Source organism: Patagioenas fasciata, chromosome 27 (genome assembly GCF_037038585.1).
Source record: "Patagioenas fasciata isolate bPatFas1 chromosome 27, bPatFas1.hap1, whole genome shotgun sequence".
NCBI classification, from domain to species: domain Eukaryota; kingdom Metazoa; phylum Chordata; class Aves; order Columbiformes; family Columbidae; genus Patagioenas; species Patagioenas fasciata.
Window position 1 is genome coordinate 6,422,578 of NC_092546.1, and position 27,519 is coordinate 6,450,096.

The 27,519-nt window shown below is 49.6% G+C and overlaps 1 protein-coding gene across 1 annotated transcript; it reads left to right on the forward strand.

The window, feature by feature from the left end:
- Positions 1 to 410: 410 nt before the first annotated feature.
- Positions 411 to 27,143, forward strand: AP3D1 (adaptor related protein complex 3 subunit delta 1). The gene is made up of 32 exons (XM_065858505.2): positions 411 to 724; positions 6,277 to 6,372; positions 7,059 to 7,139; positions 7,621 to 7,701; positions 8,282 to 8,389; positions 8,731 to 8,860; positions 9,744 to 9,883; positions 10,156 to 10,229; positions 10,966 to 11,015; positions 11,393 to 11,442; positions 11,533 to 11,581; positions 11,809 to 11,954; positions 12,345 to 12,493; positions 12,582 to 12,812; positions 12,937 to 13,168; positions 13,571 to 13,716; positions 13,842 to 13,983; positions 14,755 to 14,826; positions 15,233 to 15,308; positions 15,678 to 15,877; positions 16,497 to 16,570; positions 18,928 to 19,132; positions 19,414 to 19,476; positions 20,066 to 20,167; positions 20,596 to 20,745; positions 20,855 to 20,902; positions 21,269 to 21,458; positions 22,487 to 22,575; positions 23,561 to 23,646; positions 24,049 to 24,170; positions 24,896 to 24,975; positions 25,280 to 27,143. Exons 1-32 carry the CDS (start codon positions 629 to 631, stop codon positions 25,373 to 25,375), a joined length of 3,654 nt encoding a protein of 1,217 aa, XP_065714577.1. The 5' UTR covers positions 411 to 628; the 3' UTR covers positions 25,376 to 27,143.
- Positions 27,144 to 27,519: the final 376 nt, after the last annotated feature.

Below are 27,519 nucleotides of genomic sequence, written 5' to 3' on the forward strand. Positions count from 1 at the left end.
GGCGGCACGAGCTCCCGCCACAGTCAGGCCCACGGAGAAACCCCGGCCCCACGCGTGTCCGGCCCCACTCGTGTCCCCGCCGGGCCCGCTCCCCCCCCGCCACGTGGGACGGGCGGGATCACAGCGGTGGGGCGGGGGCAGAAAGGGGGCGGGGCCAGAGGTGGGCGAGGGCAGTGACGTGGCTGTCACTGGCGGTGCGAGACAGGCGGGAATGGGCGGGGCCTAGGGCAGAGTGGGCGGGGTTGCAGAGCGGATAGGTGGGCAGGCGCTGCCGGGGCGGGCACGGGGACGTGGCTAGGCAGGCGGGGCGTGGTCATGCAGGTGCGGGCGTGGCTGCGTGGTGAGGGCGGGGCCAGACGGGCGGGGGCGGGGCCGAGCCCTCAGCTGACCGGCCGCCATTTTGTCGGCGCTGGGAGCCGAGCGGAGCTGTGGCCGCCGGGGCCGCCCCTGCCCGCCCTGCGCCGCGCCGGGGGACAGCGGCCGCGCCCCCGCCCCCGCCTCGCTGCTCGGGATGTGAGCGGCCCGGGCCCGCTGGTTTCACCCGCCTCTAGCGGTAGCAGCAGCAGCGGCCGCCCCCCGGCCGGGCTGAGCCCCGAGCGCAGGCCCCGCGGCCCGGCCCGGCCCCGCCATGGCGCTGAAGATGGTGAAGGGCAGCATCGACCGCATGTTTGACAAGAACCTGCAGGACCTGGTGCGCGGGATCCGCAACCACAAGGAGGACGAGGTAAGCGGTTCCCGGGCTGTCACCGCTCCGGGCCGGGGAGCCGCCTCCTGCCCGCGGGAGCCTGCGCAGGCCCGGTCCTGGCCCTGGAAAGGGGATGTCGTTGTTTTGGGGAAGGTGCGAGCAGGAGTCAAAAGGAGGAAGATGGCACTGGGGTGTTGGGCTGGAGGGAAGGGCTGTGGGAGAGGAAGAAACGTTCGGGAGCAGGGAGGTGTTAAGGGGGGGTCACGCTTGCACTCCCTTTCCCTTTGGGTGCCCTGTGGTGGTGTTGAGGTCCCTGGTAGACAGAACAGTGAATTCCTGCCTCTTGCACTGCGGTCCGTTGCTGTAGTAGATTAAATGTTCTTCATTGTGAAGCTGGTGTATAGGAAAGCCGCGTTCAGTCATAATTTGGCTTTCAGATTATTCACATTTATACCTTCTGACTTAAACGTGGTCTCCTTGTTTCTAAGTTTCCGTGGGCAGAAAGCAGCTGGATGTCTTGGCCTGTTATTCTCTCTTGTGTGAGTGGCTCGGGATCAGAACATTCGTACAGGTGAAATAACACGTTCTTGATGACGAGTTACGTGAGACTTTCCCTGCTGGAGTGTCAGATGTTAATTGGGAGGTAACGGACGCCAAGGGTATCATTTGTGTTCATCTCTCAGTAAGGAGTCATGGCCTTAGAAACTTTCTGTTGAGCGGCCCAAAGTTGTGCTTTGCTGGAATATCTGTGAGCTGCTGTGGAGCTGGTGACAGGCTAGCAGTATTTGTCAGCTACAGTGACCCTTCATGTGAGTGCAATAGCCAAATGGTGTCAGCTGGGGAAGTTGTACTCGTGTAACCAAATGAAATACTTAGTTTGGAAACCTGTGATCTTCACTACTGGTGCTGTTGGACTGAAATACAAATACAGCTTCCAAAGCCACTTGAATGTTCAGATGGCTTTTAAGCCTGTTGTGCGCAGGACGAGGTGCTGTTTGTTAGTGGTGATGCCTGGGAAACTTATACTTCTGTTCTAACATACGTTAAGTTTATGGGTGTTTTGGTGAGGTGGTGCTGCTGTGAAGTGTGCGTCGCCCAGCAAAACGTGGAAAACATGGAGAAGTGCAAAGAGCGTCTCTATATGGACACGTAAGGCGTTGTACTCAAAGCTGGGACAGGTGGGCAGTGTTTCTGTGGAGCACGTCCCACAGCACGCTCAGACCCACGTTGTACGGGCCAGGCGGTTGTCACCTCGGTTCAGACCCGTGTTTCTCCATTTTCAGCAGACCTCCAGCGTTCTTACTTGGCGGTGATGTGTTCATCCTGAACCGCTTGGACTCCTCAACACGCACCCCGGGGCTTGTTGGGAGGTCAATGAAGCGCCATGAGTTCTTCAGCAGCAGATTTTAAGTGTCCTCAGCTCTGTGGAGGAACTGAGGGGCACTGGAGGTGCCTGGCGCTGTAGCTCCCGTCCTCACTGCAGAGTGCTGAACTGCCTGCCAGAGCCCCTTCGCATTGGAGTTTGTGGTCTGTATCCAAAGCTGACCCATTTCTTTTGAGTTTAAAACACTGAGAGTGGAGTGATGGTCTCGTGTGAGGATGAGAGCTCAGGTGGGAGTCGCTGTTCTGTGCAGACATTCTGCCCATTTTCCAGCCTTCTGGGGAGAGCTGGAGCTGCAGCAGCCTCCTGCGAGGGAGCGCTGGCGTGGAGGGAGCGAGGCAGCGTAAGGCGTCAGACCTTTTCCTGGAGTGACATGTCGTGTTTACTTTCCAGCAGCCCTATGAATGCTTTAATCCCTGCGGTGTTTCCCGGCGCTGGTTCAAAGTTGGAGGGAAAGCCACACCTGCAAAGAAGGCTTGATCCTATTTCCCTCTCCCCTGACCTTCGCTTCCAGCATCTCCTTCTCTTTCATTTTGAAAATGAATCCTTTGGTAGTGAAAGCAGCAAGTCTTTCATCTGGTGTTGGGTGATTTTGTACCCTAAGGAGTAACTTCGTGCACTTCATGTCTGCTTTTTATGGATGTGCTACACAGCAGGTCCAAGGGGTAGGGGCTTGTACCATAGGCTGTGAAAGTACACCGGATTTTCCCTAGGTATTCCAAACTAATAAAATATTTCTGTTCAGGAGTGTTCTCCTGAATGTGAATAAAAGAAGGGATGACCCTTTGATGCTGTTTGACTTTTGTATAGTGTTTTGCAGTTAAGAAGTTTGTTGGTCCCAACAGGGAGGCTACTGTCAGATGCTATGGTGAGAGGTTCTTTTATAAAACTGAAATGATGAACTAACAGAAACACAGATATTAAATGAGTGCTGCTTTGTTCTGTTCAGACCATAGCCCTCTGTGTTTCAGTGCCTTTGATTTACTGGAGGATGCTTAAGGAGAGAGAAAGAGCTTAAGAGTCCTGCCCGAAATGTCTGTGCTTTTTTCTCATAACTGGAAAAAACTGCCTCCCTCATCTTTCAGAGAATCCGCTGCTTGTGCGTCACCATTAGCACTTCACTGCTTTGGGAATCGATGCTTTCAGGAAAAAACACGTTAACACTTTCTTGTGTGTAGTGTTTGGTGATAAGTATGTCCTTGCTGGCTTACGTTTGAGATGTTTTATACAGGAGCAAAAGGAGCAGTTGGTGTTCCAGATTGCAAAAAATAAACATTAATTTCAGCTGATAATGAAATGCTAAGCAGAGGCATGTTGAGTGCGTGCGTGCTGTGAAATACGTATTTCCCTGCTCAGAGACAGGGCTCACCAAACCGTTCTTGCTCCTTAGTAACTGTTACCTAAGGACGGTGGACTTGTATTGTTAAAAAACCCTTTTTCCCTAAATACAGCGCTGCTGTGCTTGGCTGCACGCTCGGCTGCTTCGCTGACACATTTGCAGATGAAATCGTGGCGTAAGGAGTTGTGAGGAATCTTTTAACATCGCAAAGTCCTTTGGGCACAACCTGTCGTCAGCGAGGCCGAAGCCCGTCTGGTGGCTCGGCCTCTGGCCACTATTGCACTGTTACCATCGAATGGTGGAGATTATGGGATGGAACTTAACAGGAATTTTGAGGAGCGCTCCAAAGCTTGTTGGTGCCCAAGACCGATCAGCCCAGCCCGACCGACGGCGTGCGGGTCGTCGGTGACAGGTCACCGGTGCTCCGGCAGTTTCTCTTGTCTGTGTGTTCATATCTTCGAAGGAAGCTCATTATTCCACCCACTTTCAAGTGGATCTACAGTTGCTATTGTTAATTCTCTGAGCGTGTGAATCGCTGGAAAAGTCGGAAATTGAAACAATACACAAAGGAGGGTTGGATAAGGACCTCAACTGGTAAAAAAGCAGAGTAGTGGTGGCCCGCAAGGTGGCCAGGCCTGTGTGACAATGTCCCTTATCTGCTGTGTCACGGAAAATAAAGGGCCTGGAGCTGCGGAACACGAGCCAAGATGTGGGTTTTCTGGTGTGATTACAAGCAGAGAGCAGCTGAGGCTTTGCATTAGTGCTGCCTTTCATTAGCTTTTTGCTCTCTCCTCTGGTAAATATTCCTTAATTGACTGTGGCGTAAGTGGGGCTAAAAGCCTTGTTCCCGGTGCAGATCCTTCAGTAGCTGTCCCTTCTGAGGCTTTGGAACGCTCCAGGTGGCTTTTCTCACATCTTTAAGTAAAAATTCTGCCTGAATAGGTCCAAGGAGGAGAAAGAGCTTCTGGAGCCTCATCCTCAGCAATGGAGCGGCCCATCGCTGCACTTCTTGCGAGGTCGGTGGAAGAACGGACAGAAAAATCAAAGTAAAATGGAGATATTATCTAATTCTCTGCACTGTGGACGTCTTCAGAGAGTTGTTTATTTGATGCAGCTCTTTGTCCCAGTGCTGAGTGCGGAAAATGTGGCCTTTTGTGATTTCCTCTCATGTCAGTGTCCACAAGAGTGACTGAAAAACCTCTTCCTCTGCGATGTGGGTTTGTGAACATATTGAGTGTACAAAGAGTACCCTTAGGTTCTTCACTTGGAATGGCAGCACGTCCTGTTTCTGGTGCGATGTGAAGAGCAGCAAGGGAGCCTTTAAACAATGTTCATCAGAAAGACTGAGTCATGGGACCACTCACAAAGAAGCATTTGTGTTCCTGGGGTTATTAAAAACCTGATGGTTCATGCTGGAAAACAGAAATGCCTCATAATCCAGAGGGCAGTCTGCTGAAATCCAGGTGGCAGGAGGTGTAAAGATATTTGAGTGAGGTACAAGGTGCAGAAAATAACATGGTTAGTGGAAGCTTTAGTAGCGTCTCTCTGGTCTTGAAGGTTGTCTGCTCAGGTATGATTTACACAGCACGGGCCCCTGCGGATCGTTTAATTGTCGTGCAATTAAATTAACAAATCCTGTGATCAGACTGGAGACACGTTGGGTTTCACATTGGAGTGGGAGACTAAATGGATCAGTTTTCTTCATATTGCTCATTGCTGGCAGCGCTACTCTGCAGATTAACAAAAAGTTAATGCCTGCTGATCCTTTAAAGCTTTCTATAAATAGGGCCTTTCGTTCCTTGGAGTCTGTTAGGATTTGAAGCCCAGCCATGTTGGAGGGGCTTCCTTCTGCTCTTCCAGTTCCCGTAGTCTGGTGTCAGATCTGAGCTCTGTAATGTGCTTTTCCACTCTTCGGAGGGGCAGTTGCTGGTTTAGTTGGGTCCCTGGTAGGCAGGGGGCTGGGGACTCAGGACCCCGTATCTGCCTGTGCTGGCTTCTCCTTCCCCTCCTGATCGCACCGTAGTTTGTGTTCAGCTCCCAAGAGGTTTGCAGGAAGCTTAAGCCAGTGTTTCAGTGGTTTGGGGATAGGTGCTCTGGGAAATGCCAGCGATGCTTTGTGGCGATGGATGTGAAGACTGAGAAGCTGCGCGTTGGAATTCCACACAGGAACTGGTGCTGAGCAAGACGTGGCAGCGAGACAGACATGGGCAGGATTCTGTGACGCTGTCCCGGCCATTCTTGGGTGCGCATCAGATATTCAAGGCTGGGTACAACGTGCCGGGAGATGAGTTGCGTGTCGTGCCAGTCTGCTGCTCTGATCAGCTGTGTGTTTGCTGCTGTCAGAAGCTCTTGGGTTTGGGGGTTTTTTTGTTGTTTTTTCTTTTTTTACTTTAAACTCAGGAGCTTAAACTTCCCATGGGAGTTACCTGGACATGAATCTCTCTCAGGCAACGGGTTTAGAATCCAAATCTCCTGCTTCCCTCCCACAAGCACAGATGTGATTGATTGGACAGGAAGGAGGGACCAGTGTTGAACTGTGAACACTGTGAGGTTCCGCTTGCTGAGTTACCGAGAAATGAGTACAACAACTGTAGTGTGTTGTGAAGCAGGGAGGGGTGTTCTCACCATCCACCCCAGCCGTGATGAGGAGTGGAACCCACTGCAGAAACATCTCCATGGACTTTTGGGCTTCTTAAGAGAGTTGTGAAGTTTCTTGTTCAGTAACATGTTTGTCAGAATTACGCACTCACCTAAATCGTGTGTGTGAAATCTGGTGCTTGCACATGGTGAGTTCTGCTATTTCTCCCCACTAACATGCTAGAAATCCACAAAGCTCCTGAATGAGTACAAATTATTGTTTCTTTTCCTCAGGCAAAATACATCTCCCAGTGCATCGATGAGATCAAGCAGGAGCTGAAGCAGGACAACATTGCCGTGAAAGCCAACGCAGTCTGCAAACTCACCTATGTAAGTGCTTTGCTGGGGCGCGGCGTGGTCCCAGCTTTACTCCTCTTTAACTTGTGGCTGACTCGGAGCTGCTCCTGGGTCCGCCTGCTGCTCTCAGAGCGCAGGTGAAGATGCTCCCACATGTGTCTGACATCAAGGGTTCCCTGTGCCCGTTCCGCTCTTTGTGCTGGTGTCAGTATTGGTACAGTTTTCTTTTATTGAGATGGGTCAGGAAGCTAATCTGATTTCAAACTAATCCCATTTAAGAAGTTGTTTTCAGCTGGGTTGTTTCTCATCACACCATGGCGTGAGCGCTCGGAGCTGCTGTTCATTTCTCTTTACGCAGCCCTTTGTCAAGAGGGAGAGGAGGGAAATACCTCTGAAGAATCATTTTTGTGGTTCTGTTCTGGTTTTGATTTAAAAGCAAAATCTGGGCTGGGGGGGAAACCTTCACAATGGTGCTTATATAACTGCAGATGTGTTACCTGGAATTAACGCAGACTGCTCCAAACTTGCTTCTGGTGGCACCTGGAGACTTCATTCACATACTGCGAGTGGCGTAGAATGGAACATTACTCATAAACTCAAGATGTCTTATAGTGTTATGTTTAGACTCTGGTTCCTTCTTCAGTGTTCTGAGGTATCTTGACCCATTTCCTTGAGTCTCTTATTTGCGAAGTTTCTTATTGCGGCTGCTCTGCTCACAGTTACAGATGCTGGGCTACGACATCAGCTGGGCTGCTTTCAACATCATCGAGGTCATGAGTGCGTCCAAGTTTACATTCAAAGTGAGTGTTTGGTGTAACTCCAGCTGTACTTGCCAAGCTGCTTCATTACTCTAATTAATGAATACATTGATCCATAGTTTCCAAATTGGGCTTTAGTACCTGAAAGTCAGGAGTTGTGGAACATTATTCTTGCTTTGTACTAAATGCAACACAGACAAAATAAATGTAGGATTCTCTGTTTCTCCTACTGACAATCCTGGTTTATTTGTACATCTTCATGGTAATTGGACCTGTGTGTATTAAAAAAGTAGAGGAGGTGAAGCTGGTTTTAATATCCTGAAGACAGGTTTATTATCACTGGAGATGTTACTTGTCTGAGATCAGGAAAGGGGATTTATACCAGCAAAGAACAGAGAACCTTGTCACGTTATACAAACCTCCTGCCTCAGCTTTTTAGTGTTGCTCATGAAGCTCCTGGTGGTTGTTCATCTAAATGTTGTCTGAACTTAATTTTCCTGTGTTCCTCCTTGCCTCTGTCTAGAGAATCGGTTACCTGGCTGCCTCCCAGTGCTTTCATGAAGGGACTGATGTAATTATGTTGACTACTAATCAGATCCGAAAGGTAAAACTTCTGACTTCAGTTCTTAATTTTTGCTTGCTCTGTCTCCCTACTTGTATTTTCCAATCCATTTGGATTATTCCCAAATGTAATGGTAAGAAAAATGTCCCCATTCCTGAATTAAAAGGAACCGTCACCTGGCTCCACAAAACTTCCATTTGTGAGGCCTGTTTTCATCTGTCAGTAACAGATCAGGCTCTCGATTGCTTGTAGCACAGTGCTGACTGCATGTGGACTTGTGTTCTGTGTTCATGTGCCCAAGTGTCCGTGTTCATTTTCACGGAGTTTAGCACTTGAATGGTTGGAGTTATTGGGGTACAGCATTATTTTCCTAATCTTCAGATTACAGATATATTTGTAAAGCTCTTAAGTGTTTAAAGATTCCTCATGGCCATCATTAGACCCCAGGCCAGCTGTATTTTAGCAGGTGTTAGAGAACATTCCTGTTCATAGCTGATATAAATATTCCCATGCAGTAGAAGTTCCGCTTCATATCTGTTGAGGGAATGAAATTGGGCTGAGAAAATTGTTTCTCGACATTCTGTGTGATCTGAAAAGTTTGAGTGTGCTTTTCCTTTTCTAGGACCTGAGTAGCCCTAACCAGTATGATACTGGAGTTGCACTGACTGGCTTGTCCTGTTTTGTTACTCCAGATCTTGCCAGGGACTTGGCAAATGACATCATGACACTGGTGAGTGGAGGCTGGGACAAAACACAACACGTTTTTCCTGTAATCACAGAATGTTAAATGGTTCAAAGCTGGTCAATAAATTTAAGTATTGCACGTGAAAACCAATGGGTTGTGTTTGTGCGGTTTTTGGGGAGCCTTTGCAGATCTTAGCTCAAGATGGTGACACGGAGTATTCCTCTTAGTTTCAGTGATAAGTGGCAGTATGTAGCTCTCCCCTCAAAGCCGCGTGTTCCAAAAGTAGGTGAAGACGTTTTGAGACGGTGGGGGGACATCTGTACCCAGAGAAGAGCTCTGGGATCAGAAGCTTCCTAAGAGCCCGGTTGCGTTGGTTTCATTCGCAGATGTCTCACACAAAGCCTTACATCAGGAAGAAGGCCGTGTTAATCATGTACAAAGTGTTTCTGAAATACCCGGAGTCCCTCCGTCCCGCGTTTCCTCGCCTTAAAGAGAAACTTGAAGATCCAGATCCCGGTGAGTGGATTTCAGTAAACCACTTCTGTATTGTTTTCTATTTATTAAATTCCAGCTCCGAGTCCGGCCTGCTGTCCGGGCTCCTCAGCACCGCCTCGGTGCAGTTCAGTTGCAGCACAGGGAATTCGCACTCGCTCTGTATCATTCACACTTCTACTTGGTCTTCCCTGGCACCAAAGGCCATGAACTTGTTGAGACAATTTGGTGTGCGATGCAGTGCTCTGCTCTGCAGTCGGTTTAGAGACCTCTTATTGCATGGGCGGGACTAATTTGGAGTGGACACGGAAGACGTGTCTTCCAGGGACAATGTTTTGAAGAAGGCAAAGACACACACAACCCGCACCTGCAAACGGAGGGAAGAAAATACCTGTTATGGAGGGAAGGGCTGCTCTCTACTGGAAAACCCAGACTATCCAGAGTCAGATATTCCAAACTGAGAATGATCAACGTAGAGGATGAGCAATTAGAAGAGAGTTAACTTGTCTAGTCAGATTGAAGGACTCAGTATTTTTGTGTTGTATCTAGATGTGTCTAACTAATGCACCATAAAGAAGCAGGAATGTTTGGGAACGTGCTGGTGGGAGGGATTATTGATTATTCTATTGTCGTGTCCCACAGCCAAGCTGCCCGCAGTGAGGCGGGAAGGACACCGGCGCTGTCCTGGTGTTTCTAATTCTGGACCCAAAGCAGATCCCCAGCTTGCTGATGTTTTAAAAAATACCCAGAATCCTGTGTTTGGTTCCCTGCCTCGTGTTTGGTGAGGAGGCTGAACCACACAAGGCTGAATGTTCAGCTGCTGTTGTCCTGGGGGTTCTGCACCAGAAACTTCCATTACAGTGAGGGCGTTGATGAGGTTTCTGCTCTTCCCGCCCGCTTTGCCCAGGTGTGCAGTCTGCGGCAGTGAACGTGATCTGCGAGCTGGCTCGACGCAATCCCAAGAACTACCTTTCCCTGGCTCCGCTCTTCTTCAAGTTGATGACGTCGTCAACCAATAATTGGGTTCTCATTAAAATTATAAAACTGGCAAGTATTCTGGATCTGTGTTCGCAGGATTTGGGTTCCTGCTAATTACCTCAGGTGCAAAAATAGATTTTTCGCGTGGAGGTGTAACTACCATTAAATCCAAATAAAAAGAAAACGGGAATATCTTCTAATGTTTGTGAACATAACCAATGAGACAGAAATATTTTAACATAGCTTGCTTGAAATATAATGAGCTGAAACTTGAATAGTGTTTTTATACTGTTTAAAAGCAGCTGTTAAATCCCTTTCTTGTCTGCACTTCTTTTTAATAGTTTGGTGCTCTTACTCCATTAGAACCAAGGCTGGGGAAGAAACTGATTGAGCCTCTGACCAACCTCATCCATAGGTTCGTACGACAAGCGTTCTTTGGCTGGCCAGGGCGTGTGGTAGCGGACGTGCCTGTGGGAGCTCAGGCGTCGGGCCTGTGGATGCGTTTCTGAATGTGTTCTTGAGCCTCGGTATCTTGGCTTCAGGTGTCACAAGATAATCGCATCAGGACTGTTCCTGAAAAACCCGAGTGGGATAAAATACCTTAAAGGGAAGTCTCTGGGTGCCTGTCAGCATGAATTTCTCCAGAGCAGGCAGGAAAATTGGAGCAATTTGCTTTCCTTTCACTTCACTTCATTTGAAGCCAGAGATAGCTATGGAGAATATATAAAAAGTCTGGCTGAAGAAAGGCTCAGCTGTATATTCGCCCCTTCTGCTCACCTGCAGAGATTTGTTCTTGGCTTTTCTGAGTCCCTCAGCCACCAGAGCACGACAAGGAGTGCAGTGAATTCCCTCTGGTGCCTGTGTCAGCCCACACACGGGTTCTGAGGCACCGCTTCCGTCCCCATCCCGTGTGCCAGGGTGCTGGTGTTTGCTGCTCCTCCCAGATTATTGGTTTTAAATATCCAGTAGTCCTTCCTCCCCCCGACAGTTCTTAAGCGAGAACCACGTGATCTGGTTTGAAGCTATATGGAAGAGAATACTGCCAGTTTCTTGTGTAATTAAAGGTGTTAACTAGCACTGAGATATTGCTGACAACTCTTCAAAATGTGCCGGTTTTATTCCTTATTTAAAATATTTGATTTCTGTTTCAGCACCTCAGCCATGTCTCTCTTATACGAATGTGTGAACACGGTAATAGCAGGTGAGAACCGAAATTTGAGACCTAGGGAAAAAAATGAACTTTGTCATCAATTAACACCATCTGTAAACTTTTTTTTAACCTCATGTATTCTATAACTGAAATAAGGGGCCTGACAGACTTTGATTTGTGTTCCTGTGTAACTGGAATCCTGTGCTGTCAGTCGGTGGCACTGAGTCACTGCAGCCTGCTGTCGTTACTCTTGAGGCAGATGAGACTGCAGTTTGTGTAACAACTGTCTCTCCTGGCCCGGGACCCCCAAACAAGAATAACCCGGGGTCTTTCCTTGTGAGCCGAGCTGGCCTTGACCTTGAGCTGTTGTGTTATCGCCTTGCTCGGAACCCAGAAATACTCACAGGAATCTCTGCTTCTGGTTTCAGTGCTGATCTCCCTGTCGTCTGGGATGCCGAACCACAGCGCCAGCATCCAGGTACGGCGCGGGGCTTGGCCGGGGTTGGTTGCATAGCTAACTTTAAGGCTTTAGGGCTCGCAGTAAGCACGCCATGGTCTTTTCTTCCAGCTTTGTGTTCAGAAGTTAAGGATATTGATAGAAGATTCTGACCAGAACTGTAAGTATGTTGCTTGTCTTCGTGGAAGCTTTGAGCAACCAGCCACTGGGGAGAAAGCGCAGCAGCCTCAGAGCAATGAGCTGTTTCCCCAGGCGCTTTGCTCAGTGTTGTAGTGTCTGGTACGTTGTAAACAATTGCTGAGGTTTTTAATGTGGAATTAAGATTTCACGCTCAGCAAAACCCAGCGTTTCTATATTTGGAAAGAAGTTTTATTTTGTCTTTCGCAGTGAAATACCTGGGACTGTTGGCTATGTCCAAAATCCTGAAAACGCATCCCAAATCAGTCCAGTCTCACAAGGATCTCATTCTCCAGTGTCTGGATGACAAAGATGAGTCAATCCGACTCAGAGCTTTGGATCTCCTGTACGGCATGGTGCGTTTCTACACGGATTTCCCTTACTCTCCAGCCCCTGTGACCCCGTAGCAGGAGATCTCACAAAACCATGCAGCTTTCTCTTCCCTCTCTCCCCAGCAGCCTTGTGATAATAAGGATTTCTGTGTTGCTGTTAGGAATTCTGACTCTCAGCTCTCCTGCAGCATTGCTCTTGTAAACTTGTGCTGCCCCTGCTTTAATAATGATGTTGAAAAGAAATAAATGGGTTCCTTTTACGATTGTGACCCAGGCTGGGGCCTGGAGAGTTGGTTCTGATTTCTTAACACATGACACAGGTCCATCAAATTGCTGCTTGAATGGAGTTAGAGGGACTTGACAGTATGGGAGATGGCTCAGTTGTGCTTCAGCCCTCCAATACCTCTTCAACAGGTATCGAAGAAGAACTTGATGGAGATAGTGAAGAAATTGATGATTCACGTGGATAAAGCAGAAGGGACGACGTACCGGGATGAGCTGCTGACCAAAATCATAGACATTTGCAGTCAGTCCAATTATCAATATATCACAAACTTCGAATGGTCAGTGTTTTTGTGTGTCAGCTTTGAGATCGTCAGCAGCGGTAACAGGTGATTGCTGATAAAGCTGCGTCCCGTTGGCCCCTTGCAGGTACATAAGCATCCTGGTGGAGCTGACCCGGCTGGAGGGCACGCGGCACGGGCACCTCATAGCGGCGCAGATGTTGGACGTAGCCATCAGAGTTAAAGCGATTCGCAAGTTTGCCGTTTCCCAGATGGCCATGCTCCTGGACAACGCCCATCTCATCGCCAGCAACACCCAGCGGAACGGCATCTGCGAGGTGCTGTACGCTGCCGCCTGGATCTGCGGGGAGTTCTCGGAGTAAGTGCGAGCACAAACCCTGACGCGATTCGGGCGGCTTCTTTTGAAAAATTCTTCTCCGTGAAGACTGATGAAGTGTGGCAATTTCTCAGTTGTTTTGCACCTGTCCACTCTGTCTTTACAGACACCTCGAGGAGGCGAACCAAACTTTAGAAGCAATGTTGAGGCCTAAAGTTACGACTCTACCCGGCCACATCCAGGCGGTTTATGTCCAGAACATGGTGAAGCTCTACGCCTCCATCCTGCAGCAGAAGGAGCAGGCTGGGGAGAAGGAAGCAGCTCAGGAAATTACACAGCTGATGATTGAGCGTTTGCCGCAGTTTGTACAGAGTGCAGATCTAGAGGTTCAGGAGAGGGTAAGAGAACAAAATGACTTTGGAGTTTACCACACAAAGTCTCTTGTTCGTAGTGGAGCACGCGTGTCACTTTTTGTGGACGCGCATGTTTTATAAAAGCCGCTGCTGCCAGTGGAGCGGTGCGTTTATTCTGTACTTCATGTATCGCACTCAGTAGAAGAGAAGCTCTAGAACTGGGGTGGGAAGAGTGGTGACATTTCGTGCTGCAGCCCAGGTCTTGTTCTGTCTTTTACCGTCTCTGAAGACTGCTTGCAACAATTTCACCCAAAACAGTTTGATTTTAAAATCATACAAGCACGTGAGGGCAGAAAAAGGGCGCAGCTAGAAGAGAGGGTTGACATGGGTTTTCTTTTCGATTCAGTTTGTTATTAATTCTGAAGTTGCTTCTGCATTTGTTTTCAGGCATCTTGCATCTTGCAACTAATAAAATATATTCAAAAGCTACAAATAAAGGAAGTACCTGTGGCTGAGGAAGTCATCGCCCTGTTTGCTGGCGAGCTGAACCCCGTGGCTCCCAAAGCGCAGAAGAAAGTCCCGGTTCCAGAGGGGTACGGTTCCTTCTCTCTCCCAAAGCCTTATTTAAACTTAAATAGCAAAGCTAAGTACATGATTAGAAAAAGTGGAGTACACGGGGTACTGAGTTAAACTGTTTGTTTACCACAATTCTTGCCAGTTTGGACCTCGATGCCTGGATCAATGAACCTCCGTCAGACAGCGAGTCTGAAGAGGAAAAGCCCAAAACGATTTTTCATGATGAGGAACAGAGGCATTCCAGACACAGACAGCCAGAAATAGATGAAGAGGAACTGGCCAGAGTGAGTGAACGTGGAAATGCTGTTCCCTGTGTAATTCAGTAGCCGTGTTGTAAGTGCTGCGAGAGCGGTCGGAGCTGTTGCGGATCCTCCGCGTAGCCAGGGAGCCGTTCTGCTCTCTGCAGCTCGGGAAGCTGCTCGTTTGATGGGAACGAAACACGTACAGTTGAACACAGGTAACGTTTTAGGTTGTGGAACACGTCCAGTGTAGAGCTCTCTTGACAGTCTAACTGCTGGAAGTCTCGCTGAGGTTGTCCACACCGGAACACAATGATATAACAACACGGCTCTTGTTGGGAGGTTTGGGCTGCTGTAAGAGTCTGACCCATGAACTATGCTGTGTGGGCAGCTCACTGTGAAGTGCAGGGTCCTGTGCTGAGCTCTGCAGCTCCTGGGGTTTTTGCACCCTCCCCGGTACACTCCTCTGATTCCATGTGCTCTGCATTGGCAGGAAAAGAGGCAGAGGCTCGTTTTTGTTATAATGTGGCCGTTCTCAGTAGTTATTCCGCCTTTCCTACTTCTGGCCTTGTTTTCATGAAGAAGACTTTTCACTTCCTCTCTTTGCAAAAATGAAAATAGAATCATTTGGATTGCCATAAAAATCTGGTGTTTGGGAACTCTCTACAATTAAAAAGGAGAGTGTTCTGAGAAATATTAGTTATAGTAGTAAGAGCACTTGTAGTTATATTCTAGTGCGTCTTGTAACTCAGATCTGGTTTATCATACACAAGCTGCTGTGCTACTGTTCTAACTGCAAATGCTCTTTGGTTTCAGCGTCGAGAGGCCCGGAAACAAGAGCAGGCGAACAACCCGTTCTACATTAAGAGCTCTCCTTCCCCGCAGAAGGTGGGTGTGAGTTTCCACTTCTGGTCTCTGGGACAGTTGCGCTGAGGCTCTTGCTCAGTGCCAGAGCTACCGCTTCCCCCTGGGACGTTCTGGTTTCCGGCGCAGTTCTGATGGCTCCCTAGTGTGCCGATTGACTGGATATTGCAACTGGTTTTGTAAGTCTTGCTTGTGTTGAAAAACAGCAGCAGAGCTAAAAACCCAGCTAGAAATGGGGTCTGTTTGACAGTTGTCGTCTGGCTCTACCATACACCCTGGTACCGCACAGGATTTGGTGCTGCGCTGTTCCGTCCCTAGCCTTTAAAATGTCCACTTAAAGGGTTAAACTGCTTGGTGTTTTGAAAAGTGTCTATTTCTATAGATGTGCATCTGGCAATGCTCAGAATATAATAGATTTTCGTTTTCCCAGCGATACCAAGACACTCCAGGTGTGGAACATATACCTGTGGTCCAGATCGACCTTTCTGTCCCCCTAAAAGTTCCAGGTAAGTGCAAATAATGTTGAAAATTCATTATGGAAATGCAGTTAAGCAAAAGGAATAATTCCTCCTTAGGTTTTTAGAGGCAAGGAGCATTCTTAGGCTCTTAAATATCTCCTTAACTTCCATGTGTGTGAAAATAGTCGTTTAGATGCTCTTTGTAATCCAGTTAACATGGACAAGACTCAGTGAGCAGGGTGGAGCCCTGCGCTGGTCGGGAGAGGAGGAGTGTGGCGCAGAGCTGCTGTGTGCGGGGTGTGGAGGCGCAGAGCTCTGGTCCCTCGCATCCCAGAAGCCAGAACAGGGTCGCTCCTGTCGCGCTGTTTCAGCGACCGCTGTCCGCGCCGCCTGACGGCAGTTTGCCTTCCCCCGCAGGAATGCCCATGTCTGACCAGTACGTGAAACTGGAAGAGGAGCGAAGACACAAACAGAAACTGGAGAAAGACAAGAAAAAGAAAAAGCAGAAAAAGGAGAAGAGAGGTAAACATCATCGGCACAACTCCCTGCACACGGAGAGCGAGGAGGACATTGCTCCAGCTCACCACGTCGATATCATAACGGAGGAGATGCCGGAGGTCAGTTGTGTGGTTGCTGCTCCGAGCTCACCTGTGTGCTCTGTTGTTTTTCCCCAGAACTGACCTCCGGTCGCTATTGTTGCGTTCAAGAGCTCTCATTTCTTGCAAAGCTGTTTCAGAAGTGGCTGACTGAGATGGTCCCAGGCTGTTCTTTGCAGGAGAAGAAATTATTCTCTTTTTGTGCACAAAAAGACCAAAACTGCCACTGAAGCTATTAAAAAAACCCAACAAAACAAACAATATGCATCACTGCTATAAAAGTAACGCTGTCCAAATAGTCACTTCATTTATTATGCTCTGCTGCCTCGCTTTGACATTAACTTGCTGTCTAGTCAGCAGGTTTGCAGCTGATGATAATTAATTGCACATGCTAATGATGTCATCTGTATTTGTTCCTAAAATTCCCGTTAATCAAAACCGAAGGGCAGCAATTCAAACCCTGCAGTTTATGAAGAATGGTTTTCTGTTCTAAATTAACCATGTAACCCAATGCTGCATTGAAGTGCGTTGTTGGTGTCGGCCCCAGTCCGAAAAACTGGTGTGGGGGGTGGAGAGCTTCAGTTCAGAAGTTGCCTGTGGTTTGTTCCTTCAGTGGACGGTCTCTTTATCTCTCCTGCAGAACGCTTTGCCCAGCGACGAGGATGACAAAGATCCAAATGATCCGTATAAGGCCCTTGATATAGATCTGGATAAGTAAGTGACAGATTTCTATGTGAATTTTCTCAATTGCTGGCCAGAATGTGCGAGGGCAGAACCGGGGCTGAGTGATCTGCAGTCCACTAGGTGAAAGACTGAATCTCTTGTCACGTCTTGGCTGTGACCCTGCGTGGCTGGACACGAAGAAGTTTTGTTATGCTGAGGGTGCTGAGAGCCTGGCCCAGGTTCCCAGAGAGGTGGCGGATGAACCATCCCTGAGACATCCCAGGCCAGGCTGGACGGGCTCTGAGCAACCTCAGCTGGTGAAGATGTCCCTGTCATGGCGGGGGGGGCACTGGGGGGCTTTGATTTTCTGTGGTTCTCTGATCACCCGCGCTTGGGCTCCCGCTGCAGCACAGATGATACGCGCTGAGCTGCTGAAGTACCCGGGTTTGGGCAGGGAATCATTGTGTGTGACTGAATGGGGTCTGAAAGCACAGACAGCATAGCTGGGATCCGATGGGAGAGGCTTAGTCTGAGCTTTTGGGTGTCCCAGCGTCTCTCTGATCTAACCCGTGCTGGCTCCAAGCGTGACGTGTGTTCATCTGAGCTCATCTCAGAACCGCTGTACGCACGCCAAGCCTGTTCATTCTGCGTTGTGACCATTTGACCAGTAACACCCATTTCGTAGCATCCCCATTGCCCTGTGGATGTTCAGAGTGGTTCCACTGTTGAAAAATATTGTAATGTGATGGAGTGAGCTGTGTGTCATAACGTGACCAGAGCCTGGTCCCATTCAGCTGCCGGAGCAGTTTACAGAGCTCCCAGGCCGCAGCACCACAGACGATCCCTGCGAGCCACCTGAGAATTTACTGACAAGTATTGTACGTGGAGATTTGGGGTTTGGCTGCTGTTTTGCAAAATGGCCACACTAAAAATAATTGTGGATTTATGGTCCGTGGATGCCTCCTGTAAGGTTTGAGCACAGTACAGGCACGTATAGCATCTCTGACACTGAACTCCGGAGTCTTTGCCATTCCCTGCAGTTCTCAAAGCTGGACGGGTTTGGCCCCTCGGTGCTTGCAAAAAGATCAATGCAGCATTTTTGAAAAGTGAAAAATGGTTTCTGAAAAACATCGTGAGCTTGTTGTGTTCACAAATGCGTAAAAGGAAGTGAATTCCTGACTACAGACCCTGTATTTGCACAACAAGCCTCAAGAGCATAGAAAACACTGAGCAGGGAGGTTTGTGAGCGCTGTGCCCCAGGAGGCACCTCTGGGTTTCTGTGTGGTTTCTGTCCATCCCCGTGTCACACGAGTCGCGTGCTGTCCTGTCACCTGTCCTCACGTCTGTCCTCTCTCTCTCTCCGTGCTTGCTCTGCTCTGTCTGTCACGCTCACACGCAGTCTGGTGTCAGGAAAGCCTTCCAGGTAAGGACGTACCGCTGAGTGGGGCACTCTAAATACGTGAAGGGTGGTGAAACGGTTGAGATAGTGACCCTTCCATTGGAGTGTGTTCCGTCACTGGCTTTCGGCACCGCCTGTTCCTGTGCAGGTACGTGTGGAACAGCTCAAAGCTGAGATCTGGCTCCTGTTCACACAGGCCGGGTCTGTCTTGCCTTTGTAGTGTCTGTTTTAAAGTAAAAGGTGAATTGAGACGTGTTCTTTGTGCGATATGGGCACAAAAATTAAGCAGGTGAAACCATAGAAACCTTCCCGAGCTGGTGTTTGCTGCACAGACATGAAAGTTAATGTAAGTAAAAACTGTAGAAATAGAAAGTGAAGCGATTGGTGAACGCTTCACTGGTTCCTGGACAGTGTTTGACAAGAATGGAGGAGTTTGTCGTTTGTTTTTCCATCCATGGATTAGGGACACAGTGTAAATCTGAGCTGCTTCCTCGTGCTGTGTGGAAAGGGGTATCTGAAGTTAAACGCAAGTTTCTTCATGTAATGGTGAGCTCAGGTTCACAGCGTAAACTGCCAGAGTGAGCTAATTTCTTGCTGAAAACAATTTCCAGTTGGAGTGATGTGTTCATCAGTAACAATAAAGACACCGTTCAAGGGCCGTTTGGGCCGGTCTGCCCTCCCTCTGCTGGAATTCCCACCCCGGTGCAGATCCTTCCTACTGTTGCACATCTTTACTCTCCTTTGAGAGCGGTTGTACGGGAACGCCGTGTCTCTCTGTGTAGGTGTTTGTAGGTGTTACTCAGCCTGCAAGTCTGTAGTTACCACTCTGAAGAGTGATAAGGTGTCAGCAAGAACTTGGCTCTCAGTCACCTTTAAATCGTTTCTGTTAATTTCTGATCCGCAAGGGCAGTGTCTGCAGTTACGTGAATAAACTTCTGGTACAGAGTCTGTGCTGATTTAAGATTTTGGGGGCTAAACTCTTTAAAGAAAAGGTGTCTCTGTTTTTAAGACCCTTGGCAGACAGTGAGAAGCTGCCGGTGCAGAGGCACAGGAACGTGGAGACCCCGAAGTCACCGGATGCAGAAGCTCCCCTGGAAGAGAAGAAGAGCAAGAAACCCAAAAAGAAAGAAAAGAAACACAAAGAAAAAGAGAGAGACAAAGGAAAGAAGAAGGAGAAAGAGAAAAAGATGGTAGAGGAGGAAGAAGAGAAAAAGGTAATTCTCCAAGACTTGGTGTTATTTTAGAAACTGCAGTTATTGCTCTAAGACACAGCCCCTGTGCTTGGAATATCTGAAACGACCATGAGAATTGGTGGTAATTTGCAGGTGCTGCCAGTTGTGTCCGGGTTTGGATGTGTGCTCAAGCTAAGCTGCTCAAACTGTTCGCTCTCAAGTGTGTCGCAGCCCCTTTATCTGAGCAGTGCGTTGCCGTGAAAACTGGAGGGTTTGATGTGATCAAAACAGCTCTAATGGTTTTGTTTTCCCCTGAAACGCAGGGGGAAGACCTGGATTTCTGGCTGTCGGCCGCGGCGCCGGCCGTGCCCAGCGCGCAGCCGCAGGTCAGGCACACAGGAGGGTTTTCCCGTGCGCTGCGGGTGCTTTGTGCTGCTGCGGGAGAGCGGGGGGGACGGGCGGCGTCTCCTCGACTTCTGCTGGGATGCAACAACATGATCTGCCCGCTTTGCGGGCACCGTCACTGGGGCTTTCAGGCTCATCCTGCTGTGCGGATCAGTACATAGAAACATGGATGCAGCTGCAGGCTTGGTGGATTTTAATATTATTGGTGGCGTTTAATCTTATATTGTTAGTGTATGGTTTTATTTCCTAGTATGAGCTAGACGCTAGCAATATTAATAGACGTGAGAGAGACTGACAGGAAAAGTCTCGTGAATTTTGATGGGAGATTTTAGAGGAAGACACAGGGAATATTGGGGGATGGATTCCTTGGAGGAAATCTTTTGTACCTTGTCCTCGGGTGATCACATTTGCCAGGTTTCAGAGGCATAAAATGGAAGGCTTGATACCTTATTAATGTAAATTTTGAAATAACGGTTGATGGGGGGGTCACTGTTAAGACTGGGGGGTGAGGGGTTCAGTTGTTTCAGCTGCGCTCCGTTAGTGTCATAACCCTCCTGCTGATCCACGCAGAGCGAGCCCGACGTGGGTGCTGCTGTCGTGGCCGAACCTCCAGAGGTCAAAAAGGAAGAAAGGGAAGAGCAAGACGAGGAGGAGGAGGAGGATGAAGGCAAGGTAAGCGGTTTAAGTTTCCAACACCCTTAGCCATATTCTCCTAGTGTCTTGCATTCCTTAAAAAGAAGCACACGGGAATTACCAACAGTTCGGTGTAGTGACCCCCTGCAAATAGGCAGCAGTGGAACGTTACCTCCTCAAGGAGCTCTAAACACCCAAGCTTTGGTTGTTCCGGAGCAGTTTTAAAACTGAGCTGTGAGATCTGGCTGCCTGCTGATCCTGGGCTATGAGTGAACTGGGACTGAACCCAGAATGGCAGCCGGGGTTAGGGAGTGGGAGCTCTGCTTCGGGTTTCTGTGGTAGCAGGAACTTTGTTCAGTCCAGAAGCCTCGAACTGGGAAGATTGTTAGAGGGGTCAAGATGTGATGAACAGAAATACAGAGTTTCTTTAAGGGTTTGTTGTTGTAGCTTCTTCTTCTTCTTGGTAGAAATCCTCCAAGCATAAGAAGAAAAAGCACAAGAAAGAGAAAGAAGAGAAATCGAAGGATAAAAAGAAATCCAAAAAGAAGAGTCGTCAGAGCGAGGAGGAGCCGGCGGGGTCGGTGCAGAACGGAACACTAGATGATGAGCCACTACCAGTGAGTAGCCGTGTCCTGGGCGGGCAGTGAGCGGGTTTGGTCAAGGAGCGACAGCTCTTGTCAGAGAAATCAGCGACACTGCAAACGTGATCTCTTCCTTGTTTTTCAGCCTATGTCCAGTTACCGCCTTCTTGCTGAAAATCCATACATTAAAATGGTGAGTGTTTCAGGTTTCTCTTTCTGTGTTCTCCGAGAGACGGGGGGATGCTCTGGGCCAGTACAGTGACTTTATGTAGCCAACGTTGAGCTGAGCAACGCTTTACACCCCAGGAGGCAGAAATTCAACAACATTCCGCTCCCATTCCTTTGGATGTCCCACTCAAGTTTTTAAGCTGGTATTTTCCTGCTGCGTGGCAGCTCTGTGGAGCTGATCACCAGTGTGCTTTTCGTTATCCTGTAGCTGTACCAAGTGACCTTCTTCTTGAAGCTTGCTCTGTTCTCATCCGTGTTCTGTTCTAGTGCTTTGCTCTTTGAAGTTTCTGAGTCTTTTCTGTGATTTTTTTATTTTTTCCTTCATTTGCAGACCTATGACATTCAAGGAAACCTCCAGCACGATAGTCAGGTTACCGTCTCTGTTATCTTTGAGAACAAAAGCACTAGCTTCCTAAAGAGCATGGAACTAAATGTCCTGGACTCTCTCAACACTAAAATGCTCCGACCAGAAGGATCATCAGTACACGACGGGATCCCTGTGCCCTTCCAGCTCCCCCCCGGTACGCCCAGCTTTGCACAGTCTGGTCCTGCACTGCCCTCCTGTGGAAAGAGCCGGTTGGACTTGTGGCCATTTCCCGTTTTCAGGAAGACGTGTCCCTCTGCCCGCCATCGCGGTCCCCGTTCCCTGCCGAGGATAAGCCTGGCAGCGCGGCCGCAGACGCGGCGGTTCTGTCCCCCCCGGCGGTTCTGTCCCCCCCGGCGGTTCTGTCCCCCCGCCTGCGCGTGGGGCTGGGAGCGCACGTCTGAGCTCCGTGTCCTGTGAACGTGCCAGCAGCGCCCACAGGAATCCCAGCTCCCTGAGGAGCTGTGGGGCTCAAAGTGAAACAGAGCTGTAGGTCTGTGAGCTGTTAGAGCCCGCTCTGGATTTATTCTCGAGCTGTTGTCCCACTGTTCTAACGGGCAGAGGCCACGTGCAGGGAGTGTTTGTGCTGATTTAGATGGGGAGCTGAGCTCTTAAGAAATGTTAAACATGAAGGGCAGTGGCTTCGTACGTAGTACAATAAGACAGATTGCTGAACTTTGAATTTCACTTCCTTCACCAAAGAGTTGATTTGAATACCGAAACGGCTCACAGGAGCCGTCTGGGGTGTAGCGACTCCAGGGTGCGTTTTGATCCCCCAGGAGTAGCTGTGGGGCAGTTTTTTATTCTATATAAGGCAGTTTGTGACACAGACTTGTGTATTAGAAGAAAAACATAGAAACATTGGGATCGTAATTAGTTCTGAAAACTACTTGGAAAGCCAGACAGTGTTGGTACCTTGCCACTGTGCCACCCTCACCCAGGCACTCTCGCCATAGCCACCAAATCCCAGCCACCGCCGCTGCTTCCAGAGCCCAGGAGCTCAGTGCTGTAAATCCACATCAGGAACTGTGTGCGACTCTTCCAGCTCCATGGAAAACTTCAAACTTGATTCAGAAATAGTCAGTGCCTCAAGCTTAGCTGCTGCTGCTGGGTTTATTCTAACCACGATGTAGATACGGAAACCGTTTTCTGACCGGAATTCTCCCTCTCCTCTCTCCACGCCAGGAATCTCCAATGAAGCCCAATTTGTGTTTACACTTCAGAGTATTGTCATGGCTCAGAAGTTGAAAGGAACGCTGTCCTTTATAGTCAAAGTAAGTGCAGCTTTAAACTCTGCTCCTGCTTCCTTTGGAACCGTGTGAGGGAGCCTGACCCGGGTGGGAAGCACCGCTTTCGAGCTTGGTTTTTTTAGGCATCACTTCATGTCTGCTGCGCCAGCCCGTTCTGTGACGTGAGGAGTATTTTTACGTGACATGTTGTGCAAAGAGTGTCCCCTGTAGTGCGTTAAGCATGCCCTAAACTGTCATTCCTGGCAGTGTGGAAGCAGCGCAGCCCGAAACGTGTGCCACATTGTGAGCTGGAAAATCAGCGCCCTGGCGCTTCTGCCGGGGAGAGGAGCCCCAGCGGGTATGAGATGTGACCCAGGGTCTGTCTCTTCTGATCTCAGTTACCCGAAGATCAGTCGGATGCTGCCGCCTCATTCAGGGCTGGAAAAATAATTATTAGACACAGTTAATAAGGATGGAAAGCCAGAACAAGAGCTGAAGGCATTGTTTAATAAGTGCCAACCCGTGTAAGACTTTGTGGGTTTCCAATCTTAATTTAGTAAAACGATCAAAGAAGGAGCTGCCTGACCAGCTCGAGGGAAGTGAGTGGGCACAGATGTGGCTACTTCGGGGTCAGCCGCTATCTCTGTTAGAAGGGTTTCTTAAAAACAGCATCCTAGTCCTATTTTCAGTATCGGAGAATCTGGGAGATTAATTTTTATATTGCTGGGAAATAATGGACTGTAAAACCACATCTCCAAGCATTAGTTTAAATTCTATCTGCTCAATACATTTTCAGGAGAGCGCAATCAAAAACGCAGCCAGGTCCCTCCGCTCGTGTCCCGTGTGTGCTCTGGCGTACGGAGCAGCCGGGCTGCCCGCTCTCCTCCTGGGGTGCTCGGGCTGCTCCTCGGGCTCTGCTGGGGGAGCTGAGCCCTCCGGTTGCTGTCGGTGCCTCTTTGTAGGTGGGGGTGGTGCCTCCTCTTGCTGCCTCGGGGCTCCCGTTCATCTCCTTTCCTTTGACCTGTTGCAGAATGATGAAGGTTCAACCCATGAAAAAGTAGATTTCAAATTGCACTTCAGTTGCGCTTCATACTTGATCACGACGCCTTGCTATAGGTAAGTGCGGTTCAGGGGCCCGGCGCCCATGCTTTTGCCGCCCATGCGGAGCTGAGCTTTGGCTGCAGCCGCCTGCGCGAGACACGCAGCGCGCGTTCGTCCTGGGCTGCTCGTGACTGCTTTGAGTGCCGTTCGGTTATCTTGTGCAGTGTCTGGCTGTTAAAGTACGTCCAGCACTGTGTTTCGAGTGATGGGGAAGGAGCTGTGTGCCCTGTGGACTGGCAGAGGTCATGTAGCTCTGGTTGAGGTCCTGGGTACTAGTGGAGTCCGGAGTGTCGTTCACATATTCGCTGTAAATCCATTTTGTGCACCCTGAGATGTCTCGAGGTCTGCAGGGGGCTACCGTGGCAGATTACACTTGAATTTCGAGTACGAGCGTTTACTTTCCTCCTTGTTTTGCAGTGATGCTTTTGCCAAGCTGCTCGAGTCTGGGGATCTGCACATGAGTTCTATTAAGGTAGATGGAATCAGCATTTCTTTCCAACATCTACTGGCAAAGATCTGTTTTCATCATCATTTTTCAGGTGAGTCTTTGATGCCGGGCTCTCTGCGAAATTCCACATCCTAAAATTCCTGCTGTGCTCGGCAAGTGCAACACTCCGTGGCCTCAGCAATGACAGCAGGTGGTGTCCAGATTAAATGCATTTGGGAGAGGAGTTTTTTTGGGAATACGTTGGTATCCTCAAAGTGTACGATGTTCTTCCAAGTGAACTCTGTCCCTGCGGCTTTGCTTCAGCCCCGCAGGGCACGTGGTGGGTGTCACGGGACTCGCTGGCTTGTCATTAGCGCTGGGCTGCTCTCTGCAGTGTGTGCGATCCGCGGTGCTGCCGCCTCCCCTCTCCCCAGCGCGTTGCTCCGGTGAGGGAGAGCGTGAGCTATCCAAGTTTGGATTTATTAACAAACACACAAGTACTGGATGAAGCAAAACAAATGGCAGTTTCATCATGCTCTGGTGTCTGTGGTAGATGTTGCCTCACTGAAAGCATTTCTGGGGAAGAGATCTTCATCCTGATCAGTGCTTTTCGCTACAAAACAGTTGCAGCTCACTTGAAAGGCCAGTGACTAACCCTGCTATTGTGAAACAGGCCAGATAGGAGCCAGGCACGTACGGCCGCTCTGGCTGGCTGCCTCCTCCCCTCGCTCGCCAGAACTGCTCCCCGGGGCCAGGCAAAGCTGCTGCTCCTCCGCACGGGATGCAGCCTCCTGCTGGAAGTTGTCCCACTAAATGGAAACTCCTCCTCTCTTTCAGTTGTGGAACGCGTTGATTCATGCGCATCCATGTACAGTCGTTCTATCCAGGGCCATCACGTCTGCCTACTGGTAAAAAAGGTGAGAGCGTTGTTAACACCCTGAAGTAAGACCCGGGAGGAGCTGAGTGTGCAGCCTGCCCGGTCTGAACAGAGCGAGGGAAATGTCCCGTCCACATCATCTGGGGCGATTCAGTGCCTCTGGCCGGCAGCCATGTTTGGCTGTGCCTCCCGGGGGTGCCGGTTGTGCAGGGTGGGTGGCAGCGCCAGCGCCCAGCCCGTGTCGTTCGCGGCCGCTGCTCCGGGTCCCGTTTGGCCGGGGACAATCCCTGTGCTCCCTGCTGGGAACGGGCACTAACGGGTTTCTTTTTCTCCTTCTTTCCAAGGGAGAGAACTCTGTATCCATAGACGGGAAATGCAGCGATTCCACCCTGCTTAGCAACTTGTTGGATGAGATGAAAGAGACATTGTCCAAGTGCTGAATATCCCTTAGAAAATACTCCAAGGACAAGAAACACACCTAATGTGTAAAGACGAGCAGACCCAAGTGTTAAGTTTCTCCCTCGTACGCATGTACTATCCTGGGGCACGTGCTTTTCAGTTAACTCCACCATCGTTTGCAGTTTAGACATTTTAAGGCTGTATGTTACCTTTTCATTTCCAGACTTTTTACAAACTGTGGTGTTAACCCTTTCTAGCCCAAAGAGATCCTGGTGGCGACTGCGGGCGGGCGGGCGCCGCGTGTCGGGCGGCTGATCCCGCGGGCTCTGCCGCCCGCCTGGGCTGGTGGACGAAGCAAAGTTCGTCAACAGTAACAGAGTCTGTTGCTCGTGCTTATTGCCAGGAAGGCTGGCGTGGTCTGTAGCCGCGGAAGACGTCTCCGGGGCTGCTGTGTTGATGTACATTTTTAGCAGAGGCTGGTGCTGGACCTGAAGGCCTCTTTATTTTTTCTTTTTTTTTATATATGATTTATTATTATTATTGTTATTATTATCTCAGATCTATTGTGATCAGCATATAAACATCCTCCATCTCCTCGAGCTAATCCAGATGAGCCCTGTGAGAACTGGGAGGTTCGAGTGTGTGTTTATAGCAGTTGCCTTGAGCCTTAACCGCGAGAGTGGCGAGCGAGCGCAGCGCGGGCGGAAGGTGTTACTGTTGGGTTCTCTGCTCCTCTTCCCACCCCTGCACATGGAGCCTGTCGCTCCTCTCCCCGTGGAGCAGCCTCTGCTCCTGTATTTTATGAGTCCACTTCTATTTCACATTCCTGAAAAGTCAGTGTAGCAAGAAACTGGAAATCCAAAGGGGTCTGTTCCTGCTTTTCCATCATTTTGCTCACCAGCGGAGGTTGACCACGGCCAGCTTAGGGCAGCGCCCGCACACACTCCCTTGTGCTCTGCGTGGTTTGCAGGCTCAGCCCTGCCCCTCGGTGCTGTGCGCTCACGGACGTTCCGGTGTCCCCATGGTGTCCCTGCGGTGTCCCCGCGGTGTCCCCGCAGGTTTGGTGGTGCCGGGGGTGCAGCCGGCAGCTCCAGACGCGTCCCGGCAGGGGAACGCGCGCAGGCCCTGCGGAGCAACCCCGTTCTGCGCTGCCCAGATCCTGCTGCAAAGGGCGTTGCCGTGTCCTTGGGAGGTGCTGAGCTCACGTCCTTCTCCCCAATCTCTCGCTTTTCGTTTTTTGTTCTCCCACCGCCGTTCTCTTGCTGTTCCACAGCCAGCAAACCCAGAGCCCGCATCAACGGTTTTCTCGAGGCGGGACCCAGGCTGGCCGGCTGCGGCGGGCCCCGTGTGTCCCCAGCGCCCCGCGCGGCCGGCTCGCCTGGCTGTGATCCTCCTGCCGGCTGCGGAGCCGCGCTCGGCCCGCCGGGGCTCCTGGTTCTCCGGGCCGGCTCGGTGCTGCAGCCGTTGCTCTGCTGCTGAGGCTTTGGTGTTGGTCAACCCCCCCGGTTACCGGTTTGTGTGTTAGAAACTGAACGTGTTGAACTGTCTGAAAGGATGATGTTCCTCCATTAGTGCTTTTTTTAAAGTCATGGATGACAACTGTCACTTAGCATGTAGAGTCCTCTCTTACGGAATCCTGTGCAGTGATTCTAGAATTTTGAAACTGTATGATGTGTTACATTCACAAATTTATTTGCTATCAACATTCCCTTAAAATAAAAAAAAAAAAACCAAAAAAAAGAAACCACCATCCCAGAAGCTGCTGTAATGATTTTGTGTCGAGATGATCCAATAAACTTTCAAAACAAACTGACGTTTTTGCCTTTGTAAATCATCCTTTTCTGAGATCCGGTGGTGTCGCAACAGGAACCGGGGCGGTTGGTGTTGCTGGTGCTCCCAGCAGAACCTCCGAGGACAGAGGCTCCAGTGAAACTGCTGTGAAGAAAATAAGGAAAGGAAAGGAAAGCAGAATAAAAGTAATTAAAAAGAAAATGCATAAACCACAGTAAAATGAAAAAAATAGAATGAAATGCAATAAAAGAGTAAAGGAAAATAAAATAGAGCAAAAGAAGATAATCTAGGGTAAAATAGAAAATAGTAAAAGAGAACAGATTAAACTAAAAGAGAACACGAACCGCGGCCCGCGCCCCGGTCCCGCCCGCGGGAGGAGCCGGCGGCCGCCAGG